A 17,806-nucleotide genomic window follows, 5' to 3' on the forward strand; every position below is an offset into this window, starting at 1 on the left:
AACTCTACTGAACTGCAGGTGTGTTAGAACATATCCAAAACATATGAGGAAGAATCTACACTTCTAAACTAATAAAAAAAAATATGTTGGCTTTATCCTTGTTTTCATATGGGGTGAGGGGCAGAAAAGTCAGTTTTGTGAATTGGAAATCAAGTCTGTACTTGACTATCTGGTGCACAGGTAGTAGCATTAGTCTTGAATCTAAAGATACTACAAGCATAAGTGAAAATTGTAATATTTGTATTATCATAAGAATATAACACTTTCCAGTCACCATAAATAGTGGCTTGAAAAAGCAGTAGATTTACTCCATCACTATTGCTGAGCTGCAGAAAATGAAACATTTCTTAATTCAAGGGGTGAGAAATCCCTTTTCGTATGAGCAGTAAAATGTTTACACGTATATAGTGTTATCAGAAGTCCACTGACCCACCCCTACAGTCTAAGATAATAATTCTGACCTTTTAAGTTCAGGATTTCAACTCTTTTCTGATCAGGAGGCCAAATCTTAAGCCAAAACTACTGAATGAAACAGCTGTAGATCACTATATTCAGAGAAAAGATGCAGGTGAGGAAGAACCCCTATGTTCTTTCACTGGAAGACCCTTGGAGAAAAGGCATGTGTAGTGATTTACCCCAAACTGCCTATCAGATTAGTAAAAACAGCCAATGAATTCCATCCCACATTCTTTTGACTCATTCTCCCCAAAACATTCTCTCTGAAATAGAAGATGAGGCTATGAAGAATCATTACCTGTGGTCATAGCATAAAAGATATTTAAAACAAATCTGGGGGCTTCTTCTTGTACTTTCCCATGTTATACAGCATTTAATCCAAACAGAAGTTTTCATTTCTTTGAAAAGGGTTCCTTCCTTTCAAAAGGTAAGAAAATACTTTCATGAAACATGTCCCTGAAACCTCCTGGGCACTACACCATTTAAAAAAATAAACAACACAAAACCACAAAAAACCAACCAGCATTCACATCTGTGAGACAATGCTTTTTTGGTCTCTTATGGCTGTCTCTTTGAAGGTGGCACTCACAGCCTGCAGCGAACAAGGACCTTTCCTTGAAATGAAAAGAGAAGAGCAACAGAATAATTGATTTTATCTCTGCAAGAGTGGACTGCAATAGCACTTTGGGCTATGGCACGACTGATCGACTGTAGACCCGAGGTCTCCCAGTGTGCCTAATTTGCTAAGGATGCCATCCCTTGACAGCCACAGGATCTGGCTCAGTCTACAGCGAGGTGTGTTCAGAGCTCTGCTGAGCTCTAACCTCCCAAATATAAACTGATGGTCTTCACATTAAGATTTACAGAGGCCTGAAGATGCCACTACAAGTAAGTGTTTTGCCTTGAGTAAAAAAAAATAAAAAATAAAATCAAGACCCGCCATCACATCAGGCTTCTGAAAGCTTCCATGGTAAGACAGGTCAGAGAGAGGACTTTTAGAAGTGTTCCCAATCTGATTTCAGCAACTGAAGGTAGCAGCTTCTAGAGAAACAGCAATGTCAGGTGGAACTGTTTATCTATGGACATTTTCCCCAACTCCCATGAAAGCAGCCGCAAAGGCCAGTGTAAAGCACACAGTTCTAGGTCCTACCCTTCAGCCAACTGGGCAATTTACATTCCAAAACCAGAACCTCCCTGAAGAAAATGAACTCTTCTAATACCACAGGACACAAAGTAGCACTCCATCATTCCCATTTCGGCTAACAAGGGTAAATCTCCTGTCTTGACTGACAGAAACAATTTCAACTATTCTCTCCACCAATTTCCACTCAATGCTAGAAAGAACAGAAGGCTGGGCCACCATTCCATTCATTTAAAACTCATTAATAGAAATGAATTTGAAGTAGTTAGGGATCTAGGCTGCATTGAAACCCATGCAATTATATTTACAATAAATATCCGTTATCTTGGAGCTACACACACAAGAGGACAGTGCTTAACACACTGTGATAAAGGTGTTAATCACAACCACTATATAAAAGAAGAGGAAGGCATCTGTAATCCATTCATCTTTAGCGAGAAAGAATAGAGGACACTGTACTGCAGAGCAATTAAAATATGAACAGTTGGAGGAATAAAGAGAAAATTCAAGGCAGACCTGCAGAAAGGGAGAGAAAACAAAACCCAACCAAAAAAATAACCTAACACAAAAATTCAAACCCACAGAAAATATCTGATGGACTAGTCCTATTAATAGCATAAAAGTTGCTGGCAGATACTATCACCCAGCATTTTATTAACTGGAGATACACAGACACAAGAGGTTTGAAAGTACAAAGAACGAATGGGCTGCACAAACTGTCTCTTTGGAAAGAACACAGTGTGCTTTGTACAAGTATACAGTGTCCAAATTAGCCAGCAGCACTTTCTGAGGCAAAAACCTTTAGTTAAACCAATTGTAGAGTTCCCACCACCACTCATTCACTTTTTATTTTTATGTGCATAGGTCTATGATTTTCTATGGAATGCTCAAAAGTAACCTATCTGAAAAACTTTTATACAGAAAGGACATAAAAGTTATTGCATGTGAGTTTCTAGAAAAGTGAGTGACAAACTTTAGCAAAAAGGGATTTAAGTATCAACCTGGATTTCTCTTTTAGTTTAATTTTTAACCCACCAATGCATTATTCCCAAACACTATTTCTTCATGTAGAAGCATTTAAATCAGTTTATTTCCCCTGACAAAAGGCTCTCTGCACCTAACAAATAAACCAATGTTGACATACCTAAGCCTAGGGATTTATTGCACACGGGGGATTCTCCATTCTGGAGACTTGCTGACAAATACTCAAACAGGCTCTGTGTCTTTGGCAAGATACATGTGTTACAATTTTTTTTTGCCCCTGATCTGTGTCATCAGTCATACAACCAGGTAGTACAGTAATTCAGTGAAAGGAGAGAACACTGAAAAGCAGGGTTTCCACCTCTCTTATTGCTAGGGCTTATAGATCGCTGTGTCACTCACCATCTTCTGTAATTTCCTTAAGAAAAGACTATAATTCAGAAAAATACCAAGTAACAGCAATAGGTCATCAATTTAAATTGTAAATAATGGTTGAATTTGCTCTCCTTTTTATTTTCAAAGCACTTTTTTTGTAATACAACATTGCCTGCAATACGTCTGGTTACAGGATTTAATTTTGTTCAATAGAGACAAGCACTGGAAGTCAGGAGCTTTTAGAAGGAAATTGGCATTCATAGACTGCGGGAAGCTCTGCAAATCCCGTGTATTTATGGATATACTTTTTTTTTTTTCCTAGATGGGGACAAACAAATAAATTATAACAAACAATTTATTCAACACGTGTCGCTGTTTGCTCTTTTCCAGAATGTGAAAATCATCAGAAATTCATGAACAAATATATTAATTATTTGAATAAATCCAATTACATAAATTCTACAGTTCATTGTTCCAACTGCTCTGCTTTGCAAGGAACAGACAAGACTACGCAGAGCATACACTTGTTTTTTTCATTACAAGGAATCAATCGACTCAGCTAATTTCAACATTTACCTGCTGTTTCAATGGGACTATTCCTAAAAGTTAGCATGTGCTAAAAGGATTATTCTTTTTTTCCCCATAAGAAGGCAGCTTCAGTAAGTTAAGTACATGCTGGCCCCACTAATGAATCACTATTTTAGCAAGATCTCTTGTCCAATAGCTGAAGAAGCCTTTTCTCTCTGCTATGGAATGTCTTGCAGAACAAAGAACATCGAAGACTGCAGGTGTGGCCAGAAAAATCACTTACCTCATCTCACAAGTATTTAGGGAACACAGACTGTTAGCATCTGCCCAGTAATAACTGCAGTAGTGAATAAACCCTTCACACAAACAGTACGAGTGTTATAAAACTAATGTATTAAGAGTAGTTTAAAACAAACAAACAAAAGAGTCTACAACTACCCACCCAGCCCATATTAGTGAAACAAGATGCAAGTTCCAGGGTAACCAGAGTTTCTCACATTTTGGTGAGGAATATCAGGTTTCAGAATACATAGGTTCTTGGTGGCAAAATTTGTAAGTATGTTTCCTTCCGCTTTCCATTCCATATCAGGTATAATAAAGACCCTGCATTGTAGTATTCTTGCTTTCACTGCAGAAGTACTTTCAGGGTGGAAATAAAATATAGATCTACACTGTCTTCCCCACACCCCCTTAATCATGGGGGGATCAGCTCGGTGCTTAAAGTTAAACATTTATTGGAGAAATGGCCTGATACTTTACAGAAATAGCTTAAGGAGGGCCTCCAAAATTTCTCCCTGCAGGCCTAATTCTGTTCCTGCTGAAATAAGTTTTGGAAAATTAAATCTTAGACCTTTACAGAGGTCCTTTCATCCCAGGTGTTGCAGCTTTCCTCTGGCACTGTCCCATATTGATTAGAGGCCAACTTTAGTGCAGCCTGCTGCCAGAATGGGCAGTTCTACGCTTCCACCTGAAAGCTTTTTTCTTTCATCTATTTGGGTTTTGAACTGGAAAGGGATTAGTTTTCAGGCAGATTAGTCCTCAATCCAGCTCACCAGATGGCTACACAAACAAGGGTGGCAGTGGGAAGGAGGAAGCGGGAAGGTGCAGCCAGAGGTAGTGAAGGATTTTCTGTGCTAGTCTGCACTTAAGTTGGCTTAACATGCTTGCAAAACCCTAAATTTCTTTATAGGTTTCTCTGTACCACAATAGCTAAGGCATCATGCGGATTTTGCTCAGCCAAACCCTTTCTTAGTTCTAGAGAACAGTACTATTACGCTCCAACAAATATCAGGCATGCTTATATATAAATCCTCCACGCCATAGTTTCTGTTCCAGGAGATCAACCTTTCAAACCTCAAAGATGAAGGACATTTGATTCTTTAGGTTCTAGTGTAAAGCTTTATACCTTCTTCAGGGTCAGTGGCAATGAGATGACCTCTCTCCACTAATCTGAGACCATTTAATTCCAGTCCTGACTTCCATCAGGAGACTTGAATACAAACCTTTTCTTGTTTGTTTCAATTAAGATAATTTATCTCTCCACCCCTACACCTTTCTTCTAGTCTTAGTATAATCATACCAATGTAGGTAGGTATGAGGAATCAATCGAGTGGCATTACAAAGATAAGTCGTAGTCAGCTTCTTTTTTTCCGAGAGTCTTCTAGCAAAACCTAAATTCACCAGAATAGGTAAGGACTAGCACAGCACAGCTGTAGTCCATTAATCAGAATACCATTAAGAAAGCACTTGATAGCTGTCTTGTTAGGACCACAGGAGGCAGCTGCCTGTAGCAAGGAAGGGAAATGCATGATCCCAAAAGTCCACTCTAATTTTATCTTCCAGTATTTGCAAACACTATTTTATCAGAGGAAGGAAGAAAGTCCTTGAACATCAGTCAAAGATTCCTTGCTTATGAACAAAGCATTATTCACAGGCTCAGGTGGGGGAGTAGAGAGTGAGATCAAGTATACCCTGTCACGTTTCCACACTTCAGCCAGTGGTATGGACTTCCACTTACAAGTAGTTGGAGAAAAGTATGCAACATTAGGACACGATTTGTACCATCCTAGGGTTGATTTATTAACAGGTCATATGACTCATGCCTAGAAGTGCCCGTTTCTTTTGAAGAAAGAGTTAGACATGAACTACAAGAGCATTGTGCTCTCTGGTTAGGACAGTTCCCTCTTCCTTTCACAGTCTATCTTAAAGAACACATAAATGATTCAGTATAATAAAAACAGCATCATACTGACTTCAGCTGCCCAAATATACAGAGAAAAGTCTTCACTAGCATTTTCTGCTGATGCAATTCAGCTTTGCCTGGAATAACTTGAACTACCCACTAAGACAGAAGCAAGGAGAGAAAACTAATGTAGCCAGATTCATATTCCGTCTGGTAGAAGAAAAAGCTGGAGTTGGGCCTTCCACCCACTACATGTGCAATGTAGCATCACAGCTAATAAACCAAGAGGGACAATGGTGTCTCCACTGCCATTTATTTAATTGTTTTTATTTTATTTTCGTTCTTTTTTTCTTTTTCTGGACCAACATAGGAGGAAACTGGAAATGAAATTGCTAGTAATTTCAGGATGATTTAAACTACTTTCTGTTTCCAAACCAAAAGACCAGTAGTAACACTAATTGCCTACTACCAAATGTGAGAGTCAAACTCTTTTTTAAACAGCATGCAAAGGAGAGTCTTCAACATGATACTGTTTAGTAGCATAACAATATGCTAGCACACGTGAGAGTACAAGTCTTCCTTACCATTATGAACTGTGTTTGTGCTTCGTTACTTTCTATTGCCTACCCCCAAATTACAGAAATTTTGTCAAAAACATATCTCAAAGGTGGCATCAGATTCCTTTTATGAATATGTCAGTGTTATGAATTCTTAGTAAACTGTTAGTCAGTAGTGTGCTTGCGTGATTGAAACCTTCTGGGCTTTGAAAGGCATTTTCTCTGTAGGAATTTGTCAAATCCTTTTCAGTTCACTATTGGGAGCACTTAAAAGACAAATAATGTGACATACAATCTGGCCACTGTAGAAGCATTTCTGCTGTTTTAATGAGTCTCTCTCATTTTCAGACAACAAAAGTAATCATCATCCAGAAGGTAAGTAAACAATTAAATGCAAGATACCTATTATACCTATCCATTTAATAGCCATCTTTTGCAAATATATATTCCCTAAAGTACACTGGTAGGTAGTATAGGTGGTACAAGCTAGCTTACGTTTTGGTAAATCTACATATTCTTTCAAGAGAAACAGAGAGTTTATGGCTATTTAAATAGTAGAAGCTATTGAAGAAACTGGAAGAGATCAGCAGGACAGAAATAGCATCATAAAGTCAAAGTGAGCCAACCACATTATCACCCACCTTACGTTTGTTTGTTGGACAAACATACAAGTAGCTCAAAATAGTCTTCAAGCCAACTTTATCATTCAATTTCTCATACGTTGTCCCATAATCTGTTGACCTACAATTCAAAGAGAGATTTCATAAGTACAAACACTTAATCACAAAACCACAAGTCACTTGGCGGCTTTTCAATATAAGTCATGCTTTACATAGCAGAATGGCTCTCTAGAGCTTTCTGAATGATTCATGTAGTATATAATGATACTTAATTATATACACACAGCATCATGTGAGTGCTTATAATTTGCATTTAAATTAGATTAGGAAAAATTAAACCAGCATCTTCCCAAAGCATTTTAAAATAAACATGTACAATAAAAAATGATAAATTCTGCATATAGAAGATGATAATGATTGTCAGAAATACCAAATAGCAGACAGCAAGAAACTAAAGTTATCAATTCATTGTATACTCCAAGCTCAGACTAATTTTGTTAAGAGTCTTTTCTCAGCATATTCCAAAGTAGCCGCTCCAGCTGACTGTTCAGTGAAATTAGAGTTTAGTGTTTTGCGAAAAGCAGTTATATCCTTTTGAAAACCTAACTACATGAGTATTACACTTACAATTTATATGGCTTTATCTCACATGGACAAGCAGAGATGTGGACACACATGCTTTATTCTAGCTTCAAGAGCCACTGTTCAGTAGAGAGAACAACATATTTCTGATCTGAGGGTTTCCCATAGAGACACTAACTACATTTCTTGGGGAAAAGTGAAACAAGTAAATAAACAAAACTGTGCAGAGTTCCTGTTACATCTACTCTAAACATGTTACTGGAACCAAGATCAATTATCAGCAAGGGTTTTGTTCATTATGCAGCTCATGCTTGCCTGAGTTACGTCCTAATATCCAGGGGATTTAGATAATCAGCCCAAACCAGTAAAGCTGGTATCCACAAATTGCAGAAAAGTGACATGTAGCAGGGTAACAGAGACATTTAAACATATAGCATATTCTTGCAGATAATATAAAACATACAAATGGGTCCACACAGAACTTCACTTGCAAGCAGTAACATGAATTTTCCCTTCTGCTAATCATTCCAGAAACAGTCACAGAATCACAGAATGGAAGGGGTTGGAAGAGACCTCTGGAGATCACCTAGTCCAAACCCCCTGCCAAAGCAGGTTCACCCAGAGCAGGTTGCACAGGATTGCAGCCAGGCAGGTTTTGAATATCTCCAGAGAAGGAGACTCCACAGCTTCTCTGGGCAGCCTGTTCCACTGCTCTGTCACTCTCGAGGTAATTAAGGTTGACCTCATGTTCAGACAGAACTTCCTGTGTTCCAGTTTGTTCCCATTGCCCCCTGTCCTATTGCTGAAAAGTGTCCTACCACTGAAAAGAATCTGGCCCCATCCTCTTGACACCCAGCCTTTAGGTATTTCCAAGTATTGATGAGGTCCTTTCTCAGTCTTCTCTTCTTCAGGCTAACCAGACCCAGGTCTCTCAGCCTTTTCTCATAAGAAAGGCGTTCCAGTCTCCTGACCATCTTTGTAGCTCTCTGGTGGACTCTCTCCAGTAGCTCATTTGCAATCAGTACATGACTAAACCAAGAAGGCAACAGTTTGGGTTTCTACCCACTAAGATGAATTGCACTAAAATGTGGATTTTCTTTTTTTTTAAGGTTAAGTCTTTCTATTCAGGAACTTTAGCAAAGCATTTGCACGTATCTGTCCTGGTAATATACCAAGTGACCTATGGTCTATGACCACAGCTTCTTCCCCCCCACCCTGACCTTCCCCAAACATTGGCACCCCTGTGTGCATATATGACCTTTGTTGGTTAGAACGCTAGCGTCAAATTCTCATCTACTGATTGATCTTTCCCTTTATAAGGTCATCTCTCTCAGGAGCACACATAAACTAACCGAGCTATTTCCTCCGTGGATAGAGGAGGATACTTTTAAAGTTATTCTGTTACTCAGTAGTTCAGAGAGGTTCCAGCATTCAGGAGAAGGGAGCCACAGGAGGATGCTGAACACAGCCCTACCAAGGGCTGCTGGTTCATTTCGCTTACCCCATCTACCTCACCTCCTGGCCTTCTCAGAAATTACTATTTCTTTTGCAGTCTGACCAAAACCTATCCTTTTTGAACTTGGGGCTGATAAAAACATATAAAGAATTTAAGGACTAAAGTCTGACCTGCTGAGCTAGGAAAAATATATTAATGAAGTAATGCAGCATTTCTTTATACCAGTGACAGGGATTTCAAAACAGGACCCTTCAAAAGGGGGCAGGAGTGAAAAAAATATGACACATAAAAGGTGCTTTGAAATCGTTAAAGAAAAGCAGCCAGTATCCCTGCCACAGCACAGGCAAACAGATGTTGAAGGCCTATTACAAATGGTAATCTTAGTCAGAATTGCCAGCCATTTCTTACTTCAAATCTCTGGGCAATTGTTTTGCATTCATAGCTTTATTTACAGGTAACATTATAGTCAGATGGAAGCGCGTGCTTCTGTCAGCATCTATAAAAGCAACTGAAAGATTGGAAAAAACATTTTTTTGCACATGAACAATCTTACAAGCAATCAAAGGAGCTACTATTAGATCTTACTCTCATCATTGTGTTCTAAACTAGCAAAAGCCAGTCCTTCTACCTGCCCAGTCACAAGTTGTTGCTTCTCTTGCAGCACTTTATGATTAACCTCATTTTTAACAGGGAGGCAAATATTATGCAATAGCAGATAGGGAGCTAGAAGGGCTTTAACACAAAGAAATGGTGATAGATACACACATACAGAGCAGTGGAACCAAAGAACTGTTGGGATCTAACCCAGGGGTATCACCAACACACATCTGTTTTATTTCTATTTGATATATATATACAAGCAGGCATTGATTAGCAGCCTGGATAATGAGCTCTTTATTTGTCTTATTTAAGTGGGTATATGAAGCAGGATAAGTCTCCTAACCCATGAAAACGTATCAGCCTTGTGGTGATGCAGGAAGCCAGCTGAACCTGGAAGGGTTGCAAAAGACAGATGCACCTCAGCAGGGTGTAGGCACTAAGGAAAGTGTAGGATCAACAGCTTCAATCCCAGTTATTTGAAGGGGAATAGGAATGCATCAACCAGCATCTCCCACACTTGGTGTGGTAGGCTGCTTCTCTGAAGCTCTGCAGAGAGAATTCAATTTTAGTGCTTCTGTACAACATGAGCAGAGCAAGCAAATGCCTGGATAAATCATCTGAAAGGACTAAACCCAGGACCCGTAGAGCTGAAAACACAGAAATAAAATCCTATACCTTCTGAACCCTCTGCTGAAATGCCACAGCTACTGAAATAACTATATGTAACTGAGCGAACAGTAAGCCCTGTTACATTAGCTCTTGTGTAGACATGCATGTTGCAATGTCTTCTCAAAAGTGTTTGAGGGGGATGGGGGGTGTGTTTATACACATTGCATCAAACTAATCTAAATGCCTGCATAATTTGTTTCATTTTGGCCTGATCTGGCTTGGTGCAGTTACAGGATAAATCAAAATAAGTCCAGATGAGTTTGAAATAGGAAAGTCTGCAGAGAGGTTTGATGTATGTGCAAGTCTAACTAAATACGGAAAAAAAAAAGGATATATGTTAGGACATTGAGGATGTTACTGAAATGCAGATGATACTTAGTATAAGAGTAATATTCAGAAGCAGAGTATTTAGACACAATTCTGAACTTCACAGCTGTTCTACCATTTCAGTTGTAATTGCTTCCATTAAAACTATCCCAAACTTTACCAGTAGCTGTTTAGAATCAGACTTCCTATTTTTTCAATAAATCAGAATGATTTCTGCAAACCTCCAAGAAGATAAACATTTTAATTATTACTAGTTCATTTGACAGTATAAAAAAGTACCAAAACCGTGGGACTGAAGCTCTGACTTCCCTGAGTAATAAATTAAAACAAAACTAGGAACATGTAGAATAATTTATATTTTGCAAACTATTTGCAAGAAACTTGACATTTAAATAACTTCATTATTATTCATTGACAGGGCTTTTCCCTCTCTTCCCGTCAGGGTAAATGACATTTCTATTACAGTATTATAATAAACTCCTGCACAATTTAAATAAAGTCACTGAATTCCATTAGTCCACCTACTGTCATGAATATATCTCAATCCATTCCTACCAATATTTCACAATGATAATAGGCATTCTGAATCAACCAGTAACATGAACCCTATGGAAATTTTCTTCTTTCTCAAGAAGCGCAGCCTGAAATTCAGAGGAGTGTCAGTTTAAATATATAGATTAAATAAATTCCCCTAGCATGTCGCTGTTTACTCTTTTGTTATAAATTTAAGGCTGTCTGTACTTATTTTCTGTAAGTTGCTGAAGAATTGAAGAATCAACCAGTTGTTTGGTCAAGGTTTCTTTTGCAACAAGATCCTTCCGGAACACTCCACAAGAAAAAAAAAGAAAAATATTACATTCAGACTTTAAGTTGTATAACATTGTGTCTCCTGCCTATTTCAGTGCAGCTTTCTTCCCAATAAAGGCATATGTCAACAGACAAAGTTCCTTGCTATAACACATATCATTAAGAAACAATCACTTTAATTGGCATAATTTACTTTTCTTTTTTCCCCCCCTCTTTTTCCACCAGTTATGCCTGGTTTTCACATTTTAATGTAACTGCTTCCCCCACGTCAACCAGGAGAGGACTGGCTATGTATCATGTCCTCACCCTCCTTCCTCCACCGGTTCATTTGCTGCTCTAACTGCTGTCCTTGTGGCAGCCAGCCCTGGGAGGCAGGACCAGAAGCATCTCTAATGTGGGCAGGGAGCAGCAGAGCAGGGCAGCCTGTCATGATCAGGAGCAGCAAAGAGGCTCTGGCCTCTTTGTCCTTCTGCACATGAATTCACCCCTAGCAAAAATCAGGTATTTTAGGTAAGGAACAGCAGCAGCTATTAGATCACCTGTTCCAACCTCCCGCATAACTACATTTGCCACCTGGTTTGTCTCCAAAGGGACTGGCCAGTTGAGCACAAGATTTGCCAGTTGCTGCCGTATTAATCTCTACACGAGCAGATTTTTGGATAGAAGGCTTTCTGATTACAGAAGGCAGAACTGTGGAGTCACAGGCTGCATTTACAAAAGGCTTTCACTGAACAAGTTTTTTGAACAAAGGAGTAATTAAGACATTAAAAATGATCTTTCATGTGTGAATGTGAAAAATACTGGAGCTGGTAATTCTGGAGTGTATTTGTATTCCAGTGTGCAATGTTTTAAGCCTGTTTTGTAAACACTGCTGTAGAATTGTTGACTTTTGCATTCGCTCTTTCTGGGGATCTTTGCACCCTGAAGTGCTGTTCCCTCATCGCTGAAACTCTTTCCTTTATGGTTTTATAGCCAAGTACTAAAGTTGCCCGTTGATTTTTGCCATGCCACCATGTCTCACAAAAGCTAGTAATGTCAAACTCCTCTTCAACAGCTAACCATTTAAGTTCTTCCTATTAAGCCTTTCCCAAGCCCTTGATAGCTGTCACTTTTTTTCTGATGCCTGTTTTGATTTAACTCCTTCACGTGTAACCCTGGTACTTTTTCCAGAAAGTAATAATGTCTGATCTCAGCTTCTCTCTCAGGAAGGAGCTGGGTTTTTGAACCTGTACTTTATTTTCATAGAAAGTTACTCTTGCTTTACAAATTACCTTGCTTCACCTGGATGTTTCTCACCATTGGCTGTCCTTCTAACTCATTGCAGAAATTCTGTAAGGACTTGCCCATTTCTAATGGAAACTGTTTGCCTGGTGCATAGAGACTGACATGTTTTGAGGGGAATTTTACATCTCCACGACCAGAGCAACTGCAAGATGTAAACACAGTGAACCTTGTGACCTTGGACAACTTCCATGCGGCAAGGAGACCTTACCCTCACTTGTGCAAGGTTCTGTCCCAAGGTCACACTCTGAATAGCTATCTGTCCCCTCCAGCACACAGGTTATCACATTAGAAAGTCCAGGGGATTCTTCTTGTGGGCTTTTTAAGGCAGAACACAGGATTTTTACTTAAAACTCCTGCATCTTGCTGAGCAGCCCAGGCCTTTTAAAACTGAACTGATGCGTGTCCCTGACACACTGCCTCTGCTAAAGGCCTTCCTGCAGCTTGGGACCAGCCATACCATGTCTTTATGCCTTCCTTGGCCTCCTCTTCCTCACTTCATAAATAATCTCGGCTGATTTTTTGCTATAGCTCATTTGCTTTAAGCAGATATTAAGCTAAAGTGAAGCTAGTTTGGAGAAGCTGTTTTTGCCTTCATACAGTTTGGTTGAAGAGGGCGGTGTTAAGTGGCCTGTCAGCAGTGACAAGCCAAAGAGTTGGTTAGCATTTCTTTAAACGTCTGTAATAGCACCGCACATGTCACAGCACTAAAACACTTCAAATTTACCCTGGCAGGCTGAAATTAACTTTTAAAGACATCTCCAGGGTAAAGAAAAAGAGGAAATTTCAAAACTCAAGGGAACCACATGTCTCACTCCCTAAGTGAACACCTTTCTGATGACTTTTTTTTCCTCATGAGGCACTCAGCAGGCTGGCAAGTATTTCTGTTCCCACTGTCGAGGTGGAGGGAACAGAGGGAAAGCCTAGATAACTAATCCTGCAGCTGAAGGAAGTCTGTGACAGAGCCAAATCCAAGTCCCCTCAGGCTCCACCGACTTCCCACTCCATCCTGACAGCATAGGTTTTCTGGGGGTTTATGTGTGTAAATCAGGCTTGGAAAGAGCCTTAATATCAGTGTCAAAAGGTAGAAATACAAAATTAAATACAGTCTAAACGTGCATTTTAAAACAGATTTAAGCCTCCATTTTGAAAATGTCTTGCTTCCAGTTTGAATTGCGACTGTAAGTTTTACTAGAAATGAAGTTATGACTTTTTATATGAGTTTACCAAAATGTGTATTTTTTTCCCTTATGGAAAGAATATTCTCATCAGAAAATAAAGTTTCCCACATATAGAAGACATCAAAAAGACTTAGGGGATGTGAGAGAGTAAAAAAATTATGAAGAAACAATAGGAAACTATTAAATTGACATTTCTCTGCATAATCAGTTAAATTAATTCAATTTTCTTCTTCTCCTTTTTAATCAACTTTTATTTGGAGTAATCTAAATGAACAGAAATATACACACTCAAATTTCTTGCAATTTTTGGCTTAATATAGCTCAGTTGATTATTGCTATAAATAATTTAAAGATGTGTCAAGCAGTAGAAGCAGCTCATATTTTATCATCCAATGCAGAGTTTACATATTGCATTGGATAGTTATTCAAAATTTTACCTACATCAGAAAGAAATGAAATATGGGGGTTGGAGGGCCAGGAGATGCTATTGTAGGTGACCCAGACGAGCTGTTTATTTCCCCTTAAAATAATAGATAAAGAAAAATAACTTTGGCTAACTTGCCTTCGCAGCTATTTCAGTTGAGAGTTAGTAACCCTGGTGAGCAACCTAAGCAGAGAATACCTATCCCTCTGTCTCTATCATATCTAAAGTAAGGACCATTCATCCCTTTGCATATATTTAGTAAAGGGTCTACCAGAATCTGTAGCCACATGGCTAAACCTCCATCTGTTGATGCAAGCTGTAGGTTTGCATGGCTGCTGCCATTTTACAGCCATCCACCCTCTTATCATCTGGGTCTGTGTTGAGCATACACACCAGTTTCGGGACAACCCAAACCTTAAGGCTTCAACAAGCCACACCTTTCACCATACAACACATCTTCTGTACCTTTCACAAGTCAAGTAGAAAGAAAAGCCTTTGTTTTGGAAAGTTTTAGGGAAACAAGTAGTGGTTCAGTATGTCTGAGGCTTTGAATCCTTCTGTCAAGATTAATTAACAGATTTCCAGGGAAGCTGTGGATGCCCCATCCCTGGAAGCGTTCAAGTCCAGGCTGGATGGGGCTTTGAGCAACCTGGTCTGGTGGGAGGTGTCCCTGCCCATGGCAGGGAGGTTGGAACTAGATGATCTTTAAGGTCCCTTCCAACTGTGGCCATTCTATGTTTCTATGACTCTATGGATACCCAAAGGAAAGAGAAAGATCAAATACTTTAGCAGAAAAAAAAATAATAATAAAAAAATCAAATTTGGATTAGTTGGGAATGATGCACTTTTTTCACCTCCCCTTTAACTGCTTTGCTAGTTTTAAATATCTGTCCTGTCTTGTTTGACCAATAGTCTCCCTTTTACTGGGATTTACAATGGTTTCTCCTGCCAGCAGGCTAAGCACCGAAGATTCTGGCAGTTGATAAAATTCCACATTCAGATTCCCCACTCCTCTGCCTGTTGATCATGATTACACTCTCATGTAAATCCCAAGTATTTACTATGAAGATGCACCACTATAAACATAGAACTGGAAAGCATCAGTGATCAGCTCCCTCCGGCTTGGAAGCAGCTGCTTCCAGGAAATCAGAAGGAAATCTTTGCTGTCAGAATGCAAGACATGAGGATTTTTCTTTCAAGTGTTCAATTCCTAACTTTTTGTGTGAAAACGAATGCACTGAGATTTGACTGAACTCTGCCCTGAAAGTGTTTTCCAGGCACTATTTTGCAGTAACAAACTGTAAACCCACTGTAAAACATTTTCTGTGGATAATCCCATTTTGGGGGCTGCAGCTACATTCTAGAATTCCTCTGAAGCAGTGCTGTGCTAAATGACCATTTGCAGGATTAGCTCTGGGAAAGGTGATGGGATGTCTACGTCAGAGGACCATATTCATGGCAAAATAACTGTGGATTTGCCACCTATTTTGCCTGGCTACCAGAAGTCCAGAATTCAAGACTGGCTGTTGCCCCTGAAGACAAGGTAAGGTGGCAGTAGAAGGAACTCTGGCTTTCACCTCCATTGCTTGAGCAGTAGAGAGAATAACTCTCTAGAGCTCTCCCCCTCAAAACTCCCTTCCAGCTTCATACCATCCTGAAAGACTCATCTCCAGTGCCTCGCTGACAGAAGCAGCAAAAGTCAAGAAGAGTGTAGGGAGGCTAGCAACCATAACCACGTTAATTATTCTAATCCAATGCTAGGTGAAAGCCTGTAGCAAGAAACAAAGGGACAGTCATCAAAGCAAGACTTCCACTTGACCCTCCCATTGAAAAGACTCAAGAAGATGGCAGTAGTAGTGCTCTGGCTGAAACACCAGTGTGATTTCTCCAGATCTTTCTATGAGCCATTTTGTGCCGCAGTGCCTGGATGCATGTGGGAAGGATCAGTAACTCCCACACAACCATTAATTTGGGAGAGCTAATTAACATATACCAAAAGCTGATACGTTATTTACACTTGGGCATCTGACTGTATGTACACTCCAAGAATCTTCTCCTTCCCTAAGTCCACAGTACTGTTTTTCAATATTTTTTCCATTTGCCATCACAGCACTATTTTTAATGAAGGAGCATACTTTGAAAAAAAAAAAAAAAGGAATGAAAGTTTACTGGCAACAGGCTTATTCCTTACTACGTCAGGGAAATTTTTGGAGATTAGTGGACTACACTGGTCTGGAAGATCTCCTTATCCACCTGACTTGTTTGGCAAAACAAACAAGTTTGCTAGGATGCAAGTTTCCACCTTTGTCTCATCAGAGTATTCTCCAGCAGGTAACTGCAGCCCTGAATAAAACCATTCCCATAGGCCCAGCCTGACTCAAGGCTTATGATCAACTAAAAAAAAAATAAATCTCAGCTTAGCTGTGATAGATATTAAAGTTGTTTTTCCTTACATTTAAATTAAAAGATGCCTTTTAAATTAGAAGAATTGAGAATGACTAATGATTCTTCTTGCTGTATGTTTACATGAAGCATACTGACATCACCGCACCCTTAATGCCAAATTCTTGCTTATAAAGTGGTTCTTTGAATGTTGCATCTTCCCATTTCCACCACGGTCTGGCGTAAATCACACAAATAGCTAGGACTGTAGCCCAGTAATCATCACACTATTAACTTTCTAATTGATGGTAATGGCCAGAATAAATTTCAGGCACCCCAAGGGGTGGTTAATGGATTTTGTAGCTTGAGGGCAGAGCAACAGGAAGCTTTTCCATTAATCAGTGAGATGAGACAACCATACATGTCCTACACTCCCCACCCATCACAACATTGAGGTCATTCCAGCTTTGTTGAAAAGGTGGGTGTTGCCAGGCAAAAAAAAACCCCTCACAGCAGGCTGAGCTCAGTTACAAAATTTGATTTACTAGCTCAGCAGAGCTATGATAGCATCCATAGGCATGCTATACATCCAGAAAACTGCTTTAGCCCATCTCCAATTAAGAGCAAGAAGGAGTTTTATTGCATCATTAAAATGTTGCAGGTTTTCTCTGGCTTCTATTTCATACCCCGCAGAAGAGGTTTTCCAGCTAGCACCGTCCAAGCACTTGCAACACAAGATGCAACCTTTGTTCTGTCCCCCCAAGGCAAATCAAGAGCCAGAAAGTTTTAAAAGATCCAAACAGCCCAAGACATTATTTTCAAAATCATTGTCCAAGCCCCTTGGTTGTTACAATGGGGTAACTCCCAAGGACCAGTAGCATTTTAAAACGAGCTAAAAACGTGCCTCATGCATTAATTTATATTAAAGTTAGTTGGAAGATAGAATTTCCATCCCTTAGGCAATACTAGCAAAAATTTTTATGCCCTGTTTTAAACTACCATGATTCCCAAAATCCAGATAGAATAAGAATACAGGGGAAAAATAGATTAAGTAAAAAAAAAAAAAAAAGAAAAGAAAAGAGTGTTTCATCCCACTAATATCAGCATTATCATTATCCATTCAATTTAATATTTTATAATACAGTCTGGCTGTCACCCCACAGGAAAAAAGCTTAAACGAAACAAGGAGAAAATCAAAACGAAACATACTTTCAATTTCAAATCATTCTGACATTTTGTCAAGATTTCATTTTTAAA

At 39.2% G+C, this 17,806-nt stretch overlaps 1 protein-coding gene across 4 annotated transcripts in view; it reads right to left on the bottom strand.

Annotated features, from left to right (window-relative positions):
* The window catches only part of LOC106898323 (VPS10 domain-containing receptor SorCS1-like), a 296,409-nt gene that overhangs the window by 162,445 nt on the left and 116,158 nt on the right, over positions 1-17,806 (bottom strand). For all 4 annotated transcript variants that reach the window (XM_014959531.1, XM_014959524.1, XM_014959514.1 and 1 more), the window contains exon 3: positions 6,862-6,961. In XM_014959531.1, the coding sequence (XP_014815017.1) occupies positions 6,862-6,961 (100 nt within the window). The remainder of the gene's footprint in view (positions 1-6,861; positions 6,962-17,806) is intronic.

This window comes from Calidris pugnax, unplaced genomic scaffold (assembly GCF_001431845.1).
Source record: "Calidris pugnax isolate Ruff unplaced genomic scaffold, ASM143184v1 scaffold4, whole genome shotgun sequence".
NCBI lineage: Eukaryota > Metazoa > Chordata > Aves > Charadriiformes > Scolopacidae > Calidris > Calidris pugnax.